Source organism: Poeciliopsis prolifica, unplaced genomic scaffold (genome assembly GCF_027474105.1).
Source record: "Poeciliopsis prolifica strain line A6 unplaced genomic scaffold, Auburn_PproV2 SCAFFOLD023, whole genome shotgun sequence".
NCBI lineage: Eukaryota > Metazoa > Chordata > Actinopteri > Cyprinodontiformes > Poeciliidae > Poeciliopsis > Poeciliopsis prolifica.
In genome coordinates, this window is record NW_026562398.1 from 5,110,499 (window position 1) to 5,133,815 (window position 23,317).

At 38.9% G+C, this 23,317-nt stretch overlaps 1 protein-coding gene across 2 annotated transcripts in view; it reads right to left on the reverse strand.

Moving 5' to 3' along the window:
- The window catches only part of scube3 (signal peptide, CUB domain, EGF-like 3), a 101,694-nt gene that overhangs the window by 30,921 nt on the left and 47,456 nt on the right, over positions 1–23,317 (reverse strand). For both annotated transcript variants that reach the window (XM_055046212.1, XM_055046211.1), the window contains exons 5-6: positions 7,666–7,812; positions 5,747–5,863 (exon numbers count right to left, since the gene is read on the reverse strand). In XM_055046212.1, the coding sequence (XP_054902187.1) occupies positions 5,747–5,863; positions 7,666–7,812 (264 nt within the window). The remainder of the gene's footprint in view (positions 1–5,746; positions 5,864–7,665; positions 7,813–23,317) is intronic.

The window sequence follows — 23,317 nt, forward strand, 5'->3', positions numbered from 1 at the left end:
ACACTGACCGTTGACGTATGGTGCCAAAGTATTTCCACCCTTTTAATGTGTCACATTTTGTCATATTGCTCGCAAAAGTTTTAATGTATTTCATTTGGACTTTAAGGGAAACACAATACAGCATATTTGCACAGTGAAATGGTTTAACCCTCTCCAGGCAGGTGTTGCAGATTTGCAACAACTTAGCCAGTCTTTTCAAGTAATTTGAGCCTGAGAGGGTTAAACGTTTTTACAAATAAAATCTGAAAGATATGGCATGCAGTTGTAGTCACCATCCCATCCCCAACTTGAGTCAGTGCGCATAGAAATCCTTTGGGTGGCTCTTCCAGCTTTGCACATCTAAAAACTAAAGTTTTCAGCCATTCTATTTTGAAAATGATCTCAAGCAACATCTGATTAGATCCAGAGTGTGTCCCATCATCAATTTCACTCTCCCATAAATCCTCAATTAGGTTTGGACTTTGACAGGAATGCTGGAATTCCCCCTTGCCTCGAGATTTTTGCTTCCTCTAACTGGTTTTCTTTCCTGGGTTTAGCTCCAACTATCCTCCACAAAGGTAATGATGAAAAGCTGTGTTGAGTATAATGTGCTAGAATACTGTTTCCCAACCCTGGTCCTCAAGGTACACTGTCCTGTATGTACTAGGTGTCTCCTTACTTCAGTTCAGCTGATTTCACTTGTTGTCTGATTAACAGGCATTTGTTAAACTGAATTATCTGAAACAGGAGTTTTAAAGAAGATAGACATCTAAACAATGCAGGGCAGTGTGGCATGAGGACCAGGGTTGGGAAGCACTCATATTTGCATATTGAGCAAAAAGGTACATTTCTACTTGACTGGTGAAAGCATTTTCTTCCAATTTCTGCCAACACAATCTGAGACTGTAGGGTTAAAGCGCTTCAGGTCATATCTATAGATCTAGCAACATGAACTGTGGAGCTCTTTCTTGGTATGCTTCCATTTGTTTTTGTGTTGAACTGCACACTGCAGTATGTTCAAAGCTGGAGATATTGTTTTATAATCTAATGCTGCTTTAAAAGTCTCCACAACTTTGACCCTGATAAGTCTGTTGTGTTTGTTGCAGTTTGTTCACTGATACTTTCCAAATCACCTCTAAGTTCTTCACAGAGCAGTTGTATTTATCCTGGGACTAAAATACACTCAGGTAGACTATGGTTAATAATTAGAGGATTCTGAAGACAATTGGTTGAACTATAATATATTTAGGGGTATCAAAATAAAGAGGTATTGCCACATTTGTCAGAATTTTTTTTTGCAACAACTTTAAACCAGATATCTTTTCAGCTCCACTTAACATTTTTATAACACTCTTTTGGTTTTTAGCATAGAGTTGAAATAAAAAACAATTTAGTTCACAATATCAGGAAAACCTACCATTGGTGAACAATTTGACTTGTAATAAATAAACAGATAATTAAATTGTGTTCAAGTCTTTCTGTACTTGAGTTTATAGAAAACATAGAGCCCAGATAAGGTGCATGGGTATCCCAGCTACTGGGGGAAATAAATCCTTTTTTCCAACTTAGCAACAAGGTTTTATTGAAAAAGTTGTTTCTGGCTCTTTTGACAATGAAGAAACTTAGTTATTTCTTAATGAGTTGACTACCTTACCAGATGCTTACTTCAGAAACATTTATGTTGCATTACATGTATAGCACACTGGAGTGCAAAGTATTTGCATAATTAGCAGTTCTTTGGGATATGATATTGCATACAGAAGAAGTAGATTAATCATAAATTGATGTCATGCAACCCTATCGATTTGATGCCTAGTTTGCAGTTTTGATATAATTTTAGAGACTCACTTGAATTATTTGTGTTTTACTGTATATTGAAAATGTAATTTCCACCCTGAAACCAAAATATTTCCCAGAATGCCATCACGGCATCCACAGGTGGCCCTTTTCAGGTGAATCTGATGCTGAAGTAAAGAGGGTAACAGCAAAGGCATGCATAGATCAGACAACATTTCCCTGTCCCAACATGCAGCATCCAAAAAACAGTTTTACGTACAGGGTGATGTGCAACACAAGTGGGAATCCTGACCACCCACAGCACTCTTATGGACGTATGCATGTAACCTGCACGTGTTTACATGCATGGATTTATGTAGGATTGGATATGTTTGTGTCCCTGTTTTTATGGTTTTCATTCATAAAATGCGTCTCTCATACTGTTTGTGTGTGCGTTGCGTTGTTTGGCTGACTCTTCAAATGACTGAACTCCTGCATCTGCCTGCTATTTGTGAGTGTTTATGATTTGCTGTGCTAACAACATAAATGCCACCACATGATGACTTCTCATCTCTGATATCTGAACTTTCCTGTTGCACACCACCACAAATAAAACTTGTGAAAAATCGAACTTCAAAGACTTTGTGTTTGTGAACGTTTTGTCTAAAGGGCAGCAGTGTATGTGTTGCTTCCATACAAGCCTTCTAGATGCAGCAAGCAGGACACCAACGGAAATGAAACAGGCAGAATGAAAAATGAGGATTCAAACAGAGCGACGCATGGCGCATTATTAAAGATAAACATGAGTAACCCTTGGTTAAGGAGAATCACCACAAAACAAATGATTGAAACTGTGACAGAATACACATAAAATCACTTAAAGAAAAAAAGCTGCAGCATACTGTCCACCAGCAAAATCCGAAAAAAAAAGCAAAATGCCTTTGGAGATTATCTGCTGGATACACTGGCTTACAAGAAAGGAAGTATGTTCCACAGAGACATTCATAAAGTTTTAATTTTGGCATTTCGATGGGAAATTAGATTTCATGGCTAAATATAAAGTTACCTCTTGCTTTTTGTTTTACCCAGATGGATGACTTATTGAATTAAAGCTGGCATAGAAAACCGAAATATTATATACACACCAATTTTGATTTCAAAATGTTTCAGTATGTTTTGAATTTAAAGTAAACTTTTTAATCCTATAAAGTTTTTCCAGTGCAGAGTTTCCTTGATCAGACTGCACCATCATCCTTGTCGTTCACTTTTTCATCAGTGGTTTCTATGAGTGTTTGCTTTGATTGAGACTTTAAGTAATACAGAGAGCAAGAAATGGAGTGCCCTCGAGCCAGCCGCGGCGTATGGCTCCCTCACCGCTGCAACCCCAGACTCTGTGGGGGGAAATCTGAGATTTTAACTGGCTGACTGCTTCCTAATCTGGCACAACAAACGTGCATTTGCTCTGCCTCAAAAACGACTGGCAAAGACGTATAATTTGGTTGAGGTCAACTTTGTGGTATCATCCTGGCCTACGGGGCTACAGCAATAATGACAGGTTGGCTGACCAGACCTTGACATGGGTCTGGCTCTCATCAGGACTGCGGTCGTGAGAGGGATCCAGAAACACTGAGCTAATCAGGCGCTACTCAAACCATGCTCTCAAACTTAACAGCCGCTGAAACCAAGCACCAACGTCACCGGGCTGTGCTGCAAACGAACCTACCAAAATCAATTTGATGCTCATCTTGATTCAGGATAGGTCTTATCCAACCTGTTCAAAATCTAATTTTAAGCTCAGAGAACTGCAGACAATAACTCCGCTCATTGATTAAATACAGTGCTGTAAGAAGTTTGCATAACTTTTTCACATTTTCTTGTGTTGCAAACCACAAACTTCAATGAACTTTACTGGGTTTTAATGTTAGACCAACAAAAAAGTGTATAATTGTGAACTGGATAAAAAAAAATACATGGATAGATAGTTTATTTTACAAATAAAAAAATCTGAAAAGGGTTGGGTGCATTTGTTTTAAAAGCAGAATGATGTAGTCCCCATCTTTTAATCTTTTGGGGCATTTGGCTAATGGATTCAGAGCATCATCCTGATGACTGCCTCTCTTATGGCAAGATTTTAACATTTAATAGCCAGGGGTTCTTTTTAGCTAAATATCCATCATTCTACTCTTCCTGGTAAGAATATACTTTTCAAATAAACCCAAGAACATTTTAGCTATCTCAAATGACATCATATTTTCTTTTTAAAGTTTTTGGGTTTGCAGCAACAAATCCATTCTTTCTGCCTGGGGAGTGACATTGTGGTAAGATGAAATGTAAAGTTTTATATAAAGATCCATAGTCCAATAAATAAATAAAATATTTTTTTCTTTTTTTAATCTAAAAAGAAAAATTGCTCTCTTGTAATGTTAAAACGTCTTGTGATAGCAGCCAAATGAGCAGCTGTTGCAGCTGCATGAGATTGTTATTGGTTAGCGTTCAGTTTGAACTAACCATACATAAATGTCAATTTTTCAACATTTTCTTAGCAAGCTGAACTGTCCTGGAGTGAAAAAACTCTGAAGTTAAGTGAGCTTTTAAAACACATCAAAAGCCTTGAATCTCAAGCCTCCGAAAAACAGATTTTCTTCTTGTAATATGGTGATGTGCAGTTTTCATTTTCCTCCACACATGTAGTCTTTGCGTGCAGGCTAAAAAGTTGAATGTTGGTCCAATTCTGCCAAATCTTTCATGTGTTCCTTATTTAGTTTGTGGCAAACTCCAGATGGGAGGAACAACTCTCTCTTGACAATAGCTGAGTTTTTGACAGACTTGTCCACTGCACCACTAAAAGTTGTTACCACCGGTCTGTTCTGATTATCACCCTCCTTGCTTCTAGCCTGTCATTTTAGTACCACGGCCGTGGCTTTTTAGGTTTGGAGTCGTGATATCTTTTCTTTTTGACATAATGGATGGATGAGGGTTAAGTGAGATGTTGAAAGCTTGAAATAATGTTTTATTACCCAACTAATCTGCTTTAAACTTCTCCACAACTTTATTCTCTGCCACTCTGAGGTGACTTCTGAAGGCAGCTGGTTAACTTTTTTTCAAAATTATTATTCAGTACCATCAGAGTAAAACGGCCCGAGTACAAATTTCTGATTTGTGAAATTGCTTAATAACTTAATACTATTTTCTTTCCAATTCACAATTATGCAGTACCATATGTTTATCTATCACATAAAGTTCAATAAAATAAATGGACCTAATGTTTAACAGTTGAAGGTGTATGAAGATGTTTTTACCAGGCAGTGGAGGTGAAAAACAAAAGTTGTACTGCTACTTTGGTTCTGGTGCATTAGCACCAGATTTATTTCTACTCCATCACTGAAATATCAACAATCTTCTGCATGGTTATACACATCCATCAAGCACTATGCTCCCACTCTCCTGGACACACACTGTCTGGTTAAAAAGTGCCCTTCAGAACGGCTCAATACGATCCGAGTAGCCAATAAATTTTCCCTCAAACTAAACAACCTGAGGCAAACACTGATACATGCCAGCGGAAGGTTAGATCAGGTGCGTGAGTTAATCTCAGACAGGAAGCAGTGAAGTAAGTGACCCGCAGGTTGAAAGAGGGTGTGTGTTTCTGACATGACTGTGGAAAACAGAGAGAGAAAAAGACAGCGTCCAGTAAAAAGTCGGAGGAAGAGAGGCAGAAGCAGATGCAGGAGCGAGGCGTTTACTCTGAAGGAGCACTAAAAGGAGAACAGTGAACGGTAGCCCTTTGACCTTGCATGTCACGGATCATTAGAAAAAGTTCAGCAATATCTCTTAAATGTAACAAAGCCTGCCTCTCAGCTTGCATTTTATCACGTAAAACCCCATTTTAAATGTTAATTAAATTTGCTCAGATCTCACTGCGCTGTAATTTCCTCATTCAACAAGAATTATTTCCTGCCATTTGTGGTTGTTTCTGGATGAGATGACTCACCTACACAAGTCTTTCCATCGCTGTGGAGGACAAACTTCATGTGGCAGGAACATTTGGGGCCATGGTCCGTCTCCTCGCAGATGTGCTGGCAGCCTCCATTGCCGTAGTTGCACGTCACTATGAAAGGAGGCAGGAGTAAACACGAGCTAATTAAAGAGGAGTGAGCACATAACTTTTTCTCAAATTTTTAACAGTCAGCGAGGAGGTGTCAGGAAGTGGAGAACGAGTAAATAACATGCAACTCTTTCACTGTGCCATATGCTCCATCGCAAAAACACTGAACTTAGGTTGCACCCAGTCGTTCCCATGGCTTCAAAGACACATTTAGTGTGTCTTTGAACATAGGTATGTCTCCTAGACATACCTATGTTTGTTTCAGAAAGAACTGATTGTTGCCTGAACTACTACTAATGCAGAGATTAAATGTCAACCCTGTTTCAATGGAGCAATGGTAGCAAACAAGTGATCATTTTCTTGCTATATGATCAGCTGCTCAGTAATAGGACCAAATCTATTCCTCAGTAAATACACTACTCAATACCTGTACTTCACCCTTGGTTAAACTGTAAAATGTCCTAAAATAAATGTAATTTTGAAGCAGAAGTATAAGTCCAATCTTTAATTTTAAGACATTTAATCACTAAGGAAATTTCTTGCAGCACTGATGTCAGTACAACGTTCTCCTTCTTCTGTTTTGATATTAGTTTTACAGGCAGCACTAGTAAATCAAACATCAAAAACACATTAATTATCACAGCAGTTTTGCCCCACATACAAAAAGACATACCTAGGACTTATTATGGTTAATCTCAAAAGATAGAACAGAAGAATTGTTTAGGAAAACAGATCTTTGCAAATTAGCAGTGTCATATTATGAGGAAGAGATCAAATCAAATTGTCTGGTTTTAATGCATGAATGATCTGAAATAATGTAAATTTAACTGATCAAAACTACACATGACTTCATTATTTATGTTGATGCAAAAAAATTGAAAGTCTATAAAACTTATGTACAAAATTTGATTGTGACACAGAATATTTCATCACGACTGGGTGAAAGCAAACGTACTGCTTGGCTAGTGCCTTCAAAAATCTAAATGTATGCAGACAGAAGCCAAAGGGGGAAACATTTTATTTAATTATAGGGAATAATTCCCTCTTGTTTTCAGCACTCATTACAATCAATACAAAAGCCACCTTAGCTGAGTATGAACTGTGAGATTAGGAGGGAAATCTGACAAGTTCAGTTCATTTTGCAGCAATTCATGAATCATAACAGGAAACCTTTGATTTTTACTGCAATTGTGCATGTTTCTGTGGAGCACATTTATGGAGCAGAGCGAATAAGGAGCTTAACCTTTCAAAGAAACCTGTGATGACAGAGTGAAAAAGAGCATGGTTGAGCCGAGGCTTCCATCGTCATCCTATCTGAACTCTCCCATCCCAACACCTTTCGCCTTTTTCCTGAGCTGTCATTGAGAAACCATAGAACAACACTTCTCCAATCCTTATCCAAACACAGACAAATCCCCCCAGCCCCTATCAGTCCCTGGCCCCCAGCTCTGACAGGATGATCTCTGTTGCACGACAACAGGAAGTGCGCGCTGTCTGTCCAAGCAGTCCCCTTCGACTGACCTCCAACGCTTGCTCCGGTTGTGTAAATGATCCCTACTTATTTGAAAAGCATGTTTCTTTTTTTATTTTTTACAAGCACTATTGAGAAGATTAGTCAGAGCTCAGTAATGCCACATAAATGTCAACTTCAAACTTTTTTTGGAAGACGTTTGTGTGGTGAGTGCGATTATCCATCCCCGGCCTGTTTCCAAACCACAATCACCTTCTTCCTGAGGAGCCAATAAAGCAGCCATACTGACATTTGTGCATGTTTCCATGCAACCCCTGGGGTTAGGATGACTTACGTTTGCAGTCCTTCATGTTCCGGGTGAGCTGGAATCCAGGTCGGCACTCACAGGAGATGCCACCCTTCTGCGCTTCCCTGCAGATGTGTGCGCAGCCGTGGTTCTTGTCCATGCAGGTGGGCCCCTCCTTTGTGCCTTCTGGTTGCACTGTGAAGAAAACAGCAGGACATGTATGGTTTGCAGAGAAAGTTTACCTCTCAGCTGCCATGAAGATTAGACATGGCAGCTGAGCTTTCCGTAAAACCAAGAGTTTGGTTCACATCAAATATCACATAGATAGTAAGTGGACTACAAATGTTCAAATGCCTGTCACGCATTTTGACCTAAGCAGCCTTGTACGTCTGCTGACTGCTGGTGACTGACATGCTCAGTATCCCTTCACAAAGAGTCAGGTTCTTGTTGGAGCATGCTTACTGTTTCCAGGCTATAAAAAGAAAGGCTGCCAAGAGAAAAGGATAAAACTCCCAGCAGGAGCTGATTCCATAGAGCTGTAATTTTAATTGGAGTAATCCCCCATAAAGAAAAGAAACACAAAAAAACTCCCCCAGCAGAGAATGAGATCAAAACTCATTCCAGTAAATTAAGGTTGTCAGTGTACACTTTCATGACTCAAAGCATGACCTTCGTCTGCAAGTATTTGACTAAACTATTGCAACACAAATTTCTGAAAGATGAATGTTAGATTATTTTATTGCAGATATAACAAGCACCTGAAGCGTTCCAAAGCCCTCATGCCATAAATTACACAGCACCCTTTGCAATTATTGCTACCTTTTTAAGCATCTGTTTGAAATCCCTAAAATAAACACTTCCTATGGTGACTGACAGCACGGTGTCACCGAAGATCTCAAATCCGTGCAGATTTTCTTTCCCTCTCGTATCATCTTCCTAACTGTCCATGATGGCAAGAATTACCCTGGACAAACGTGATATTTGTCCAGCGTAATTTAATGCAGTTCCACTTGATACTATTTTTTTAATTATGCTTCTGACTATGAATGTGGGTAATTTTAAGTAAGTAACATCAGTATAAATGGCATGTTTTCTTGTTAGAGGCCTGAAGAAATGGAAAATATGTCAAACTTTGTTTGTACTAAAGGGAAACAAGATGTCATGGATTAATAATCAAAGGGATTATAGAGTTTTATAATATTCTCATGGTTGATCTGTGAAAAGCTTAGAGCTTTTGATAATGGCTTTTTTTTGTTTGTTTGTTTTGTTTTTATTTTCTGCTTTATACCTTTACACAACTTCATTCCTGACCTGTCTGCTGTGCTCCTTGAACTTCATGGTGCAGTGTTTTCATTAATGTTTTTGAGCAAACCTCTGAAATCCTCACAGATCTGCTTTATTGTCACTGAAATTAAATTGTACAAAAGATACAATCTATTACTATGATATCTGGTGCACTTGTTTTACATTTCCCCTCCCAATTATACCTTACTTTCTGCCAGTCTATCAAAAAAGATCCCAATAAAAATAAGGAAAGGTTTGTGATTGTAAGTAAAAGTGGTGTGAATAACTTTGCACTTTGCAAGACACTGCATGTCTGCTTATACTGATGGCACTGATATTGAGTTGGCTTACCTAATCAAGGCTCCTGACCTTCTGACTAATGTGCTGTCCATCACTTTAAGTCTGTCAACAAGCATATGAAGGTTATGCAATCCTCTCCCACTTTCCTGTCAGATTTGTTTACATCCTTGACAAGACGCTGGGGCCATCAGACACGAACGCCCAAATGAAAAAGGCCCTGCTAAGCTGAATGTGCGTCAACGTATCTGATTGTCTAAAGTGCAAGGATTTCCACAGCTTGCTACATGGATGTCTTCAGCCAATGTGGAGTTTCCTGGTGTCTTTTCTCTGCTTCTATCTGCACCCAGAGCAGAATGCATTCATCCATTTACACCAGAGTAAATTGCCTGTAGCCATTTATGTTTACTGACCAACGTGGTTATCTGAATTCATAATCTCATATCAATGTGAATTCAACACACCCACCTATCCATAACATGTGAGACTGAGGCCAAAACCTGGCTCCTCGTCTCTCTGAGGACCAATTCAGAGGCATATTACTTACTGGCAGAAAGAAGCCAATATTTTACAAAGAAAAAGCAAAATGTTAAAACAAAACACACAATCAGTAAATCAGACTTTCTACTAAACGGTAACCCATGTTTCTGTTTATTAGAAACCACTTCATATTCAGAAATCTGGACAGGAAACAGACCTTTTGCTGAGTAAGGCTAATTTAAATGGCATCTAAAGAGCAAATCAGAGGGGATATGGTTTTTCACAAAGCTTAACACCAAACGAATCCATCCATTTTCAGCACTTGTGGTAAACAGGGAATATTGCAACGAAAGAGCATGTTAAAGTGCCCATAACTCTGTCCTCCCATCACAGCATGTGACCTCTGAACAAAACACTTAAAGGTAATACTGCTGCCAAAAGCCAACACATTTCAGGTTTTATTTGTGAATTATAAGATTTGATAACTACCTGCAGAAGGAATAACCAGCAGACTTATCAATGCAACACAAAAACCAGTTTACTATCAACCTTTTTCACAAGAATGTGATCCAGAAAAATGCACGGAAAAACACCTGGCATCATGATAGAACCAGGTTTTAGATGTAAAGTTGCTAAAATGTGACACTAAGCATAACTTGGGGGTTTTATCAGTGTGTTTCTTGCTCTTCAAGATAGCTGCGTGCTTTTCTTAATAGTCAAAAAAATTTCTCTCTTTAAAAGTTTTGTTTTTTTGTTTTTCTTATCTATCTTTTCTTTCAAATCCACAAGAAACAGATTAGTTTCTTAATATCCATCTGATGCCGTAAACACTTTTTTTAATTTGTTAAGTTTCTAGTACTTATTTTCATACCTACAGAAATAAACCACGTAGTCCTCTGGGAGGAAGCAACTAGGATAAGGTATTTTTTTATTTTTCTTGAACAGGACTCAATTTGTGTGTTTGCCATTAACTTAATGGAAGTTCAGCTTCATCAGCAGGAGTAACTGCAGGACATGACATTAAATGAACAACACCAGTAGAATCCTAAAACATTGCGCTTTTGACTCTTTGTGATGCCACGCTGACATTCATTATGCACATTTCCCAGCCCAAATACGCCCTTGAATGCCCCATGGGCAGAGAAACTGCACTTTACAACTGTGTTTATCAGCCAGACGACATGATAATGAGACATTTTTAAAGGTGTGTTATTAAGCCTGATAAGGTCTGACAAAAAAAAATTAAAATACTTGAAACAAAAGGGATCAAGGACACGTCTTCCTCTTCTCAGAGGAAGACGGGACAAAGTGTCTGAACAAGTGATGATTTTAGACTGATTTTATTTCACCAAAGACATTTCACAATAAAAACAAGATGAGACAGATGTTGATTTAGCTTGTTTCTTTGCATGATAAACAAAATGAGATCACTTTTTCAACATCTACCAACCTACCTGCCTACCTCATGTTTGGCACACATAAAACAGAGGAAGTTGCAGACATAAAACTTTTTGCTCATATCTTTTGAGATTTTGTTTCTTATTTAACAGGTGGCACACATTGATTGAGGTTTGGGGATCAACCTCGGACTGCACAGTGACACAGTTAGTACTGTTGCCTTGCAGCAAAAAGGTCCTGGGTTCGATTCCCGGCTGTTTTTTTTCTTTACATGTTCTCCCTGTGCATGCGTGGGTTCTCTCCAGGTACTCCAGCTTCCTCCCACAGTCCAAAAACATGACTGACAGGTAAATTGGTCTTTCCAAATTCTCCCTGGGTGTGAGAGTGTGTGTGAGTGGTCGTTTATCCTGTCTGTCTCTGTGTTGCCCTGCGACAGACTGGTGACCTCTTGCCCGAAATGTCTTCCTGGAGATAGTGTTATGGCCCTGGGCCTTAAGGGCGGGGCTGCAGGTGTTGGTGCTCTTCCCCTTTGCAGGTGTTTCTGATCCGTTGATCTAGAGCACAGAGTATTTGAACCATCCCCGTCCACTGTGCCGCTTGTGGTGTTTTGTTGCCAGGCCTCAGCTCTCCTCCTTTTGCACATCTGAGTGTCTGTTTTTGCACCTCAACACTTCCATATGCACTCACATCCAAGCATTCGAATTGCACCACTGATACTGACATCCACAATCCATTGTTGCTTTTGTTAATAAATATTCCCTTTCATGCACTTTAACCACTGCACGGTCTCCCGTTTTGTTGTGACTTTGAGCCAGTCGTAATTATAGGCACCAGCACCCCTCCCGACCCTAAAAGGGTGTTAGAAAATAGATGGATGGATCAACCTCTTTAAAAGCAGCTGTACACTGGATGTTCTTTTTTTTTCTTACCAGTTCACTTTGCAGCTGTGAGGCATCTGCACTGGATTTTCAGCCAAAATGGTGTTATTTTGTCAAGTAGGCATCTACTTGGCTATGATGAATTTCTCTTTTGCTAGTAGGAAACATTAAATCTGGTTTGTAGATTACCAGTGGGCATGGTTTGCAGTTGATAGGGTGTCATCATCAATGGAAGCCCTTGACCATCTTCTGTGGGTGGATGTAATCGGCTGCCGTTTTGTTTCCTGGTTAATTGTGTGACTGTTCTAGTTTTGGTTGGGTAACTCCCTCCTTTACTCACTCAGCGTGCTACCCCCATGGGATTGTGGGCGGAGGTTATTTGGGGCGGAAATCTGCTCCCTAAATTGCAGATGTGTGGATGTGTGTGTGTGTGACAGCATATGTGCAGTTCTTAGCAGTAGATGGTGGTGAATTTCTTTCCACTTGTTGGTGGTGAGCACGCTGGGTGATTTTTTGTTTGTTTGTTCTTAGCTAATACAACTTCTGTCTTGCCTTTTTAAAAAGAAATTTGCATTTTAAATGTATGAAGTAAAATAATTTTGTGGTTGCTTGTAATGTTTAAATGCCCCAACGTGGTGATATTAGAAATATATTTTTATTTTAGGTTGCCAAAAATAACATTTTGTATTCATAATTTAATACCCACAATCTTCCATGGACATTTAAAATTTTGATTGACCTGATGGTTTTGAAGGGTTAAGGCAATTTTTTTTATGTATTTTGGTGATAAGTCATTCGGTGATTAATAAACCACATCCCTGTAAATCGGTACTTCAAGTCCATTCTTTGAGCTACAGGGAGCCAGTGTAAGGACTTTAGATGTGTCCTGTTGTTAGTGAGAACATCATCAGCAGTTTTCTGGATCAGCTTCAACCACCTGATTTTTTTAAGCGGACCTGTGAAGACAGACAATTAAAGATAAACACAGGGACAAGTTTCTCTAGATCTTGTTGGTTTAATTATTTAATCCTGGAAATGTTTGTCGACTTTGTAACTGCCTTTATGTGACTCTGAAAGTTGACCACAACCAGAATTTGGGACATTACAGCTAGATTCTAGCTGCAGTTGAAGCACTGTGCTGATTCTAAATTATTCCTCTCTCAGTTCAAAAATACTAACTTCAGTTTTGTTTTTGTTCACCTGGAGAAAGCCATGTCACCTCCACACATTTATCTGTCCTAAGCAGCTGTTCAATGATTGAGCTATGTATAATCAGTGTAGTTATTTAAGTAGCTTGTTATGACCTGGGCTAGTGGGAGCATGTAAATATTAAATAGGAGGGGTCCCAGAATTGAACTTTGGGATACCCCATATGTGACTTCTGTCCAAACAGAGAAGCTTGTTCTTTAGGTAAGACTCAAACCATTTCTGTACCAGAGAGTTCTCCAGCTCTCCAGCTGATTCAGTACTATGTCGAGGTCAGCCATGCCAAAAGCTGCGCTGAGGTCCAACAGAACCGACACTGTGGTTCTTCCACAGTCTGTATTTATGTGGATGTCATTGAACAGTTTGACAAGGGCAGTCTCAGTACTGTGGTGAACATAAGACTCTTTCACGAGACTGAAAGACGTCAAAGCGGTTGGTCATGGTTAAGAAACGATTTAGCTGTTGTTTAGGAAGGATTTCACCAAGTGAAACAGATCATATAGATTAATTTGACACAGAATAAAGATTTGAGAGCCTATATTTATATTAATGACGATTTTACACTCATAGCTAATGAAAACATGACATTTAAAAAGAGAACTATTCAACAGGGAACTAGAAACTGTGCAAGAGGAGATAAATTAACAACAGGTAAAACAGTAACTCCTTCAATCCTCCGACAAAAGAACCAAAGGAAGCATGAATTCTTAAGACCAAAGCTGCAAGATCTCTTGAATATGAGAACCATGCAGAATGGAAACTGAAACAAAGGAGCTGGAGTGGTGGAAGGCATGTCAAGGGTTAGTAGTCTGCTTTTGAGAGCATGGGCCGGTGAAAGGATGGGTGATGGTCTGAGCCAATCTGCTGTCATGCAGCTCAGAGTGGAGACGTTCGCCTCTTAGCAGAAGAACTTTAAGCCGCCACCAAGAGTTGGGTGGATACAAACTGAAAAGAAGGGGCCCAAGAATGGAGTCACCACACTATTAAAGCAGCATTCCTTCCTCTTAGATAATGGGCCCTTAAAAGTTTTAATGGGAGGATAAAAATTTCAGCGCATGCAAAAGAGAAAGGGAAAAATATCTGGACTGCTTTGAGCTCCGCCACCAAGCAGATGGTCAGGCAGGGCAAAGAGCTGGTTGAGGGATTAACTCCTCCCCACAAAGTCAGTTCATACAGTTGAGGAAAGCCATCTGAGTGCTACTGTTCAGTTTTGGTTGTGATTGTCCCAAACGCCTTGTTGAGACACCTCATTCTCACCCCTTTTTCCAGAAAGGATCCATTCCAACAACCAGAGAATGGAAAAGACAGCTGGCAACCACACTAAACAAGCCACTGTCAAAGTTTTTTATTTGATTCTGTTTGTTTCCAAAGAATCAATTTAAGTTTCTTGCATAATGCTCAGAAGAGTTTAGGGTTTCCGCATTTTTTCAGATTACAAACAGACCAAAACCTGGAAATGTATGGTGTGTATTTGAATTTAGCCCCATTTACTCTTAAACCACCAAATAAAAAAACATTTCAGGAATATCATCTCAGTATAAAATAAGTTTTTCTCTGAAGGCATCAAATATTTGAGAACATCAGAGAAAACACAGCAACACAAAGACCAAAGACTAAAAAAAAAGGTTTACACCAGACAGGTCAGGAATAAAGTTATGAATTCTAACCCAGATTTAGGTAATCCGACAATATCCTAAGTTTCATCATCTTATGGAAAATTTCTGCAGTGACACACAGCTTTGGTAGGAGAATCTGAGGAATCCAGACAACAATTAGTCACATACTCCTCAAAACTGTCATTTATGAAAGAGAGCTGAAAAAAACAAACTCACGTTTGCTACAAACCATGTAGATGTAGAAAACTACAACAAATTTGTTGAAGGAGGCCCCAATGTCTGATGAGACCCAAACTCACATTTCTTGGTCTACATGTTCTTCCAAGATGACAATATCATTCTTAGGACATCACACACAGGGGGAATATCACAGGAAATTATCTTTAGCACCATCTCAATGATCCTTAAGATTGTAGGAACAGAAATCAGGAGAATAATCTTATAGTGGGACCCATACAACTTGTGGGAGTCTAAAACTTAAAGGACATCTGCAAGTGGACAGTTTCCCAACTAGTCTCCAGGTCACAACATTTTACATACACTCTTGAATTATCCAACTTCAAAATACATGTATATTTAACTCTGTTAGCTCTCACAAACATGTCACTGGTTGTTAAAAACTTATTAGTGTGCATGTCCTGTGTTTTACTTTGAAAACATTGTAAGGTCCTACATCTGTGCAAAAGAGCATTGACATATAATGTTAACCCAGGTGCATTTGCATAATATATGCATGTTGCAAGCACAGTAAGATTCTGCCCATCTGTGTCACAGATAGTTGTGCAGCACCTACTGGGTATGTTCCCCCTCTCTGCTTCACTCTTCCTCCTGTTCTCTCAAGGTGACCTCACTGTGCAATCCCAAAGGAGCCCAGCACCCTCTGAACACGAAAGACAGGAAAACAGAGCACAACCAGGATGCCCACCTTGTTTAACACAGACATAAAAACTGTATGAGACGCTGGTTGGTATTGCACAGATCATTCTCCCCCCCAAAAAATCTAAGTATTTGTTTCTCCAAAGCTCAGTCTAGCACTTTGATTGAAGACATAGCAGCCAAGTATTGGTGGAAAAACCCCTCCAGCACTCTTAAAATCAGCAAGCCCACGTAGGGCTGGCCAGCTTAGGGATGGCCTTGAAGAAAGCAATGAAAAAAAGGGATTCCAGTCTCAAATGAGGTGAGGAGAATTCAGCAGTAAGGCTGCAAACATTTGAAAAAGCTTCAGCTACTGATGTATATTTGTTGAAGGATGAGGGTGAAAATACTGGGGGCACGGGAACTGAGCAAAGGCTGGACAAAGAGGGAGGGTGAGGGCAGATTATGCTGAAAAGACATATACAGCGATAAAAGAAGAACGAAGACAAATCCAAAGGGGACAAAAAAGCCTCACGTGTCACTTCGCTGTGTCTGCAGCTCAAAGCCCTTGCTCCACTTCCCCAGAATAGGAAAAGAGCCTGGTTATACGGTTGGGCTGCAGAGCAATGGAGCAGTGACTTCTGCACTTGTAAAAACATTTCTGTGGCCAATGCACAGACAAGCAGGCAGGAGGGCAGGCTTATTGACAACCAACAGGGGGAACATATGAGAACCCTACTGGCTCCAGCACAATGGGAAACGACAGTGCAATATATGAACAAAAAGTAAATCAAATCATCCTACAAGCATTTTATTTGGCAGCCCACAGCTCAACCATTGCATCACTGGAATAATTGAAAGCGCTCATTTATCAGCACATTACCTCACGACATTACAACGTGAATCTGTCTACTACACGGACATTACATTTTCAAATAAGAAAAACAACAATAAAGCAGGGTTCTCAGATCCAGGGCGTGATTTTACACAGGAGGAATGTTGCACCGGGAACTCTAATTTAGAATATAATGCGCCTAGGAGTTGTGGATTTTTTCGCACTTAATGGAAAACTTCTTGCTTCACGAGACAACAAAGAACCGATGTCCTCCGAAGTCAACACGCTCGTCTTCATCTAAATGTCAATGAAGAGCATGTCAGCTTGCCTCCAGCAGGATTACACTGGAGATTAAATTACAAAGGTGTGTGTCTGTACAAGTGATCATGTGTGTAATTATGCCCATTGTGTTGAGAGATTTGTTGCACAAAAGGGGAAAAATCCTTCTGAAAGACTATTAAATGTGGCTGGAATAGCAGCAGAGTTTTATTTCCTGGTGTGAGGAGTGTACATAAAAGCAACACTTAAATCCACAATCGAGTGAAAAAAAGGGGGAAATGAGGCTACGTTCGGAGAAAATAATTATAGACATGTGTAGCACACTTGGTGGATAACTTGATGTTGATACGTTATACAACTCCATATTTTTGCTAAAATTACATCATTTAGAGAGAGAATTTTTTTTTAAAACATTACTCTTTATGATTGTAAGAGAATGTATAAATACTCATAAGCCTGTGCGTCTAGCGATACAAGAAACAAAGATGGCCAGGTGATCATCAAAAGGAGAAAATTTTCATTTATTAAATGGTTGCATTTTTAACAAAGTAGATCGAATGATGACCCATTTTTAGTTGACCTGATTTACATTAAACATCTCTTATTACAGGAGATAAATAATATTAATCTAAAGGAAATTACAAAAATATGCTTTGTCACATAATGTAATTTTAGAGCTACTGATCATATCTGACTGTAATTAACTTTGATAAGGGGAAAAAAAACACATTTAGCCCACACTTGTCTATAAGTTCCAGGTGTCAACGATGGCATACCGACATATTTAAAAAAAAAGATTATTTTTATTCTTAAATGAATACGTACCAGTAACTTAAACAAATATGTACCATAAGTGATGCATATGGTACATATGAACAGTGCCTGGATCATGGATGCTATGAAAAAAAAAATACAGGAAGCAATCAATGACTTCCTGGGACAAAACCCACTAAAATTGTGGTCTTCATTGTCTCTCTTTCATTGTTGCTCTCAGTGTTACTTTTGTGTCAGGGCAAATTTGCTCTTGAGGCTGTGCCGTCCTCTTTCAACATTCAAAACCTGGTAAAAATCCGTATATTAGCCGCATTGAAGTGTTTAAAGTGTGCAGCAGTAGCAGTTTATAGTCCGGAAATTACGGTATTCGACCTTTGTTTTATGCTTGATCCACCTGGAGTTTGTTGCCGAAGCACTCAGCAGCTAAATTCCCCAGTAGTATTTAACAAATGGCAGACATTTATAGGCACAGTTGAGAAACAAGTTGTAGACATGTAGTAGCAATTAAAGGTTGTTATGAATACTTGGCAAACTCCAAATGCCACCGTTTGCTGCAGTTCTCCAACAGTGAGCTTTTCAGATTATTTTACCCTGCTTAACATCCTGCCCAAAGTGGCAGGATAAACTTCAATTCCTGTCCAACCTCACTTTTATTTTATTTTAGCAGTTCTCTAACAGTAGAGATGTGGAAGTGTAAAGTTTTTGCACAATTTCTATTTTAAACCATGGCCTTCTCAGGATGTTATGACTCACCAATTAAAGAATCCCAGATCCTCAGTTAAGCTACTTACACATAAAAAAAAGCCTAATTTACATGTATTGTGTCAAACTATTACAGTGGGTTTTTTCACACTGAATAAAGAGACACAAAAAAAAAAAGACAGAATCGTATATTTTTTAGATAATGATACTGCATTAGAAACAGACTTTATTTTCAGGCTTTTGCACATCGTCATTAGAGGAACCAGTATGCGTGGAGGGTACTGAATGACATTCTTATTTCTGGAAACTTTAAAGATCTCAGTATGCTGATCTATTAAAGCTTCCTTCAGCAACAAAAGCTGAATCTAAAGCCCTGAGGCTTATGTAATCAAATTTTTTTTTTTCCTGAATTAGTTTAAACCAGCCCGATGATCACATTACAGAGTCTTTGTGGCTGCTCTGGAGCTTTGCTCACAAAGAAACCTTCCCTTTTGCCATACTGATTAGTTGTGAGAGCAAGTTTGATCCAGGAGGACCCAACATCTTAGCAAGCGGTTATTTCCTCTGACTTCTTTTAGCTGCTCTGTTTGGCAATGAGGTCTGCGCAGAGATGAGGTGTCTTGTGTAACCAGTCAGTCACTTATTAAAATCATATTATGTGTGAACCAAATCTTATCTTTTCATTTTCAGGCAACTTTCTGCTTTAAAATCCAGTTTGCACAAGCCTGCAGATTAATAAAAAAAACCCTCCCACAGGGCAAAAGCATCGGCTTTCCCATGCACTTGTTGCATCACAGACTGCAAAAACTGTTAAGTCGGACTGTATCTAGTTGAGTAATTTTAAGTGTAATAGACACCGACGTTCTTGAACCTTTTCAGGTTTTCTTTTACAATAGCAAAAATCAATGCACTTTTTTGGAATATTTTGGCAATAGACCTACACATAGGAGAACACTATTGTGAAATTGATGAGAAATTATACATATTCCAAATCTGAAAAAATGATTTACACTCCTATCCAACCTCCAGGATTCTAAAATTTTTTTACTCTAAGCTGCAATAAAAGTGAAGGAGCCATGCCTTTTTCCAGGACATGAGCGTAAAGTTCGAAAAAAGCAAAGTGAAGCGCAGCATCGTGCAAAAAGTAGGTAGACTGCTCAGCAGTGGGACTCTCATGATATTCACTAAGATGTTAAATGCAGACAGGAGTAAATAACCCTGGAGAGAGCAATGCAAGTGCTGCCTGCGGCTGCATCGATGTTATGTACAGGTTGCCAGAGCTGATATTAATGTGTGGCCATTGTTTAAGGAGATGGACTCAATGCAAAAATGCTGTAAGACAGAGGGACAGAGTAGAGTTAGCAACGCTACAGTTATGTCTTTAATATTAACCTTTACCACAAAAATTACTCTTAACAGTTCAATACTATTAATATAAAATTTGAAATCATTTTAGCCTTTATTTTAATTATCTTGTGTTACTTGTATAATTTTGAATTGCACTGTGTCAATTATTTTATTTCATGTGTATTTTTTATTATGGATCAGTCCACATTTCTTAATTTATGGGATGCTTTGTTTTGTTTTTCTTTTGTTTAAAATTTCAGTTAAAAACAACATCAGCACAGCTTTTAGACAATTTTTATGAGTTCTTGTGGATAAAGTACAATTTAAAATAATTCATTAATATCAAAATTATTTTACTCTGATCAAATTACATAATTGGATAAGGTATTTGTTTTCTCCTTGAATTTAAAGTTTAGGACTTCAACTCATGTCTCAACTTTGGGGAACCAGAGTACAGGGGTTCAATCATAACACAACCTTCTAGATTTTAGTTTTTTTATTTGTAAAAAAAAAAAAAAAAAAAAAAAAGTTTCCTTTTGGTTTTACTTCAAAACTATACTTTAGGTTAGTATGTCATATGAAATACATAGAAAATATACCCTTTGTAGTAGTGGTATTAAAAAATGTGGAAAAGGTTAAAGAGTCTGAAGGCAAGGAGTTGCAGCAGAACAAACCCAGATTAAATCGACAATTTGAACAAATGTCTAGAATATTTTCTCCTCCCTTTTGAATCCTTTTAAAATACGAAGCATGTGTTTTTTATGACGCAGCTGACCTGAGTATGTTTTCTTTTTCAGCACTCACAACTAAAAGCAAATGAACTGAACCCATAAGTCACCATAAGTGACTTGCATCAGTGCACACTTCAGGTTATTGCCTGGTTTTTCAAAAAGAAATAGGACCGACATTATGGATATGTCAGCTGACTAAACCTAAAATGTCTGAGTCTCAATGTTCTGGATTTCATCTCAAGCACAAATGTCTCTGTTGTCGTCCTGAATAAAAGTGAAAATAAATCAAATGTAAAGCGGAGGAACCCTCCCTGATCCAAATTGCATTCCTTTTAACTGCTAAGCACCTTGACTTTTGTGAAAGCCTAATTCCTAGGTTGGGGATGTTTGAAGTGAATAAATGGACTGTTACATTTTTGGCCAGCTACACGGTGGAGAAACTCATTTGGCCAAAGTTGTCCTGCTGAGGAGAGGGGGAGGTGTGGGTATAATAAGGGACAGGCCAGCAGCAGTCTTGTCATTAGCCGGGAGGCTGAAAGACCCCTGCTGCCTAATTGGCACCGGCTCCCTCCAAGCAGTGGCTCAGTATCAGCAGGAGAAACTGAACCGAGGCAGCAGGCGCTTCTATGACCAGATCTGAACTGCACCCAGAAAGACCAGCGCATGTTGCAGATGGAACACCTGAGCTATTACTGGAAGAAATGGGAAGCTGATGTCTTTTTAATGATGACACGAAACTTCATAATCAAACTACAACCCAGGCTCTGCTTTTTAAGACGTGGGCTGGCAGGATGCACCAATGGTTCCATTTAAAATTGACCTGAGTGAGGGGATTAAACATTTACTCATTTTTTAGTGTCTTCTCACTTTGTTTTATATATTTTGTTGTTGTTTTATATATTTGGAGCAATTCTTGAGGGGATGTTGCCCAATAACTCTACAAAGTCACTTCCTAACCACTTCCATTATCCTTCAGGCACACACTGTTGTAATAAGAGCGGTAATAATAAGCAGATGAGTGGTTGCTCTGTCTCTTGGTCTTTCAAAAATAAGGAAACAATAAATAGGCGCCTATCTGATGAGGACAGGAAGTTTGCAGATTTATGGCAGCTTTAATCTTTTGAATTCAATGTCTCTCATCTGGGAGCAATAAGGACAAAATGAATATTAAAATGGAATATTAACAGGAACTTGGGACATTTATCATGAACATAAACAGACGAAAGACTGGAGGAACTTGGCAAAATCAGACGACTGCTCTAAATCGGTTTCTGATAGCGCTGATGTGTGGAAAGACTTGAAATTTCATGGTCAAGCTTTCCAGTCCACTCAAAAAAGAAAAAAAAAACCACACACACAGCATTTATGAAATGTAAACATTGACACTTCAGTAAGCCAGATGGAGCTCATAAATTAAACTTCCAAGATCCTCATTTCATCATACGGGGGAATCATGAGCATCTCGATGTAATGAGTCTCCATACGAGTACTTCGCTGAGAAAACACACGAGACAGATGAAAAAGACTGAAGTGAAAAGACACTCGAATCTTGCTGTGTAAGTCTGGGGTTTACAGAACAGGAAGAACTGTGTGAGATTTAGACAAAAAGGACGTCCACAACACTGCTTAGTCTGATGGAACTGAGGAGTTGTAAAAGCCTTCGCTGGATAATGATTCCTCGAATGAACAAACTTTCTGACGGTGATTACAGCTGTTCATTAAGTCTGCTGCTTCACTGCAACACTGAAAGCTCTGAGCAACACTGAAAGCTCTGAGCAAAGTTGCATAGGGCAGCAAAAAACGAGACAAAACACAAAAACAGCATTTCTGCAATTTTTACTTGTCAAATTTTCACACTTCTACAGCCTTCAATTGCCAAAGTTTTCAGGTTTCTTGAGTGAATTTTGTAAATACATAATATGGACGGACGGATGAATGGCTAAAGGTTTTCAGACTGCATACCATATCCGGGCGCCATTTGTGGCCCCTAGATTGATTTTTTGGGGCCCCAAATTGCAGCTTGATCAATTTGATCCAGCAGCACAACCAGCTGATGCAAGTGGAGACTTTGTTTGCTGACAATTTATAATCCTCTTTCATTCTTAAATGTCAAACCTACAACACAACTTATTGGCCTTTTAAAAACCACACTTACCACATATATATATGTCTTTTTTTAAAAAATGTGTATCACAAAGATTGGCAGAAACAATAAAAAGTCTCTAAATCTCTTAATAAGAAAGCAACAAAAAGATCTAGTGTAGAGCTGTTACAGGCTCTGTGCAATCCAGCGCTTCATAGCCACCAAAGACATTTCCTGACAACTTCGATTGACATTAAAACCGTCTGCATGTCTGTGGCGCTGCTATGTGTGGCAAGCAAGCCTCAGAGCAAGTTGGCTCCTTCCCTGTCACGTCTCCATCCCACAGGAACGCTCTATAAACAAGAGGTGTGTCTGCCCTGGGCTACACCTTTAATTGTTTTCACTGTTCGCAGTTTCCCCCCGCAGGCCACGCTCATACCACAGATAACTTGAAAAGCAGCCCAGTGCTAGATAGGTTCAATTTGAAAAGGGGAGTGGAAAACAAAAAGATTTATCCCTGTTCCCCCGCTCTTTTCATGTCTTCTCTTTGAAGAGTGGCGACCTAACTGTTTTAACTTCTTAGGCTTGTTAGGGCTAATCCTGCCCTTCATTTATTCTCGAATATCTGCTAGTTACATAAAGACTTGACAGCATCATTATCTTAAAATGTATCGTAATCATTTTTGAGCAAACTGTACAGTAAGGGCAAGATCCGATACCCAAAAATGAAACCACAGTGCTGTTGAAGTGCAAGGCTATCTATCGAACATCTAAACCCACTGGTCACAGTAGTGACCAAGAAATTAATTTTACTTCCAAGGACTCTAAGAAGCTTACCAATTAAATTTTCAGTTAATGTTCAGCAGATATTGAAAGTTTAGAGTTTTTGGATAATAGTCATGCAGTATCACATGTTTAGAGTAAATTATCACATG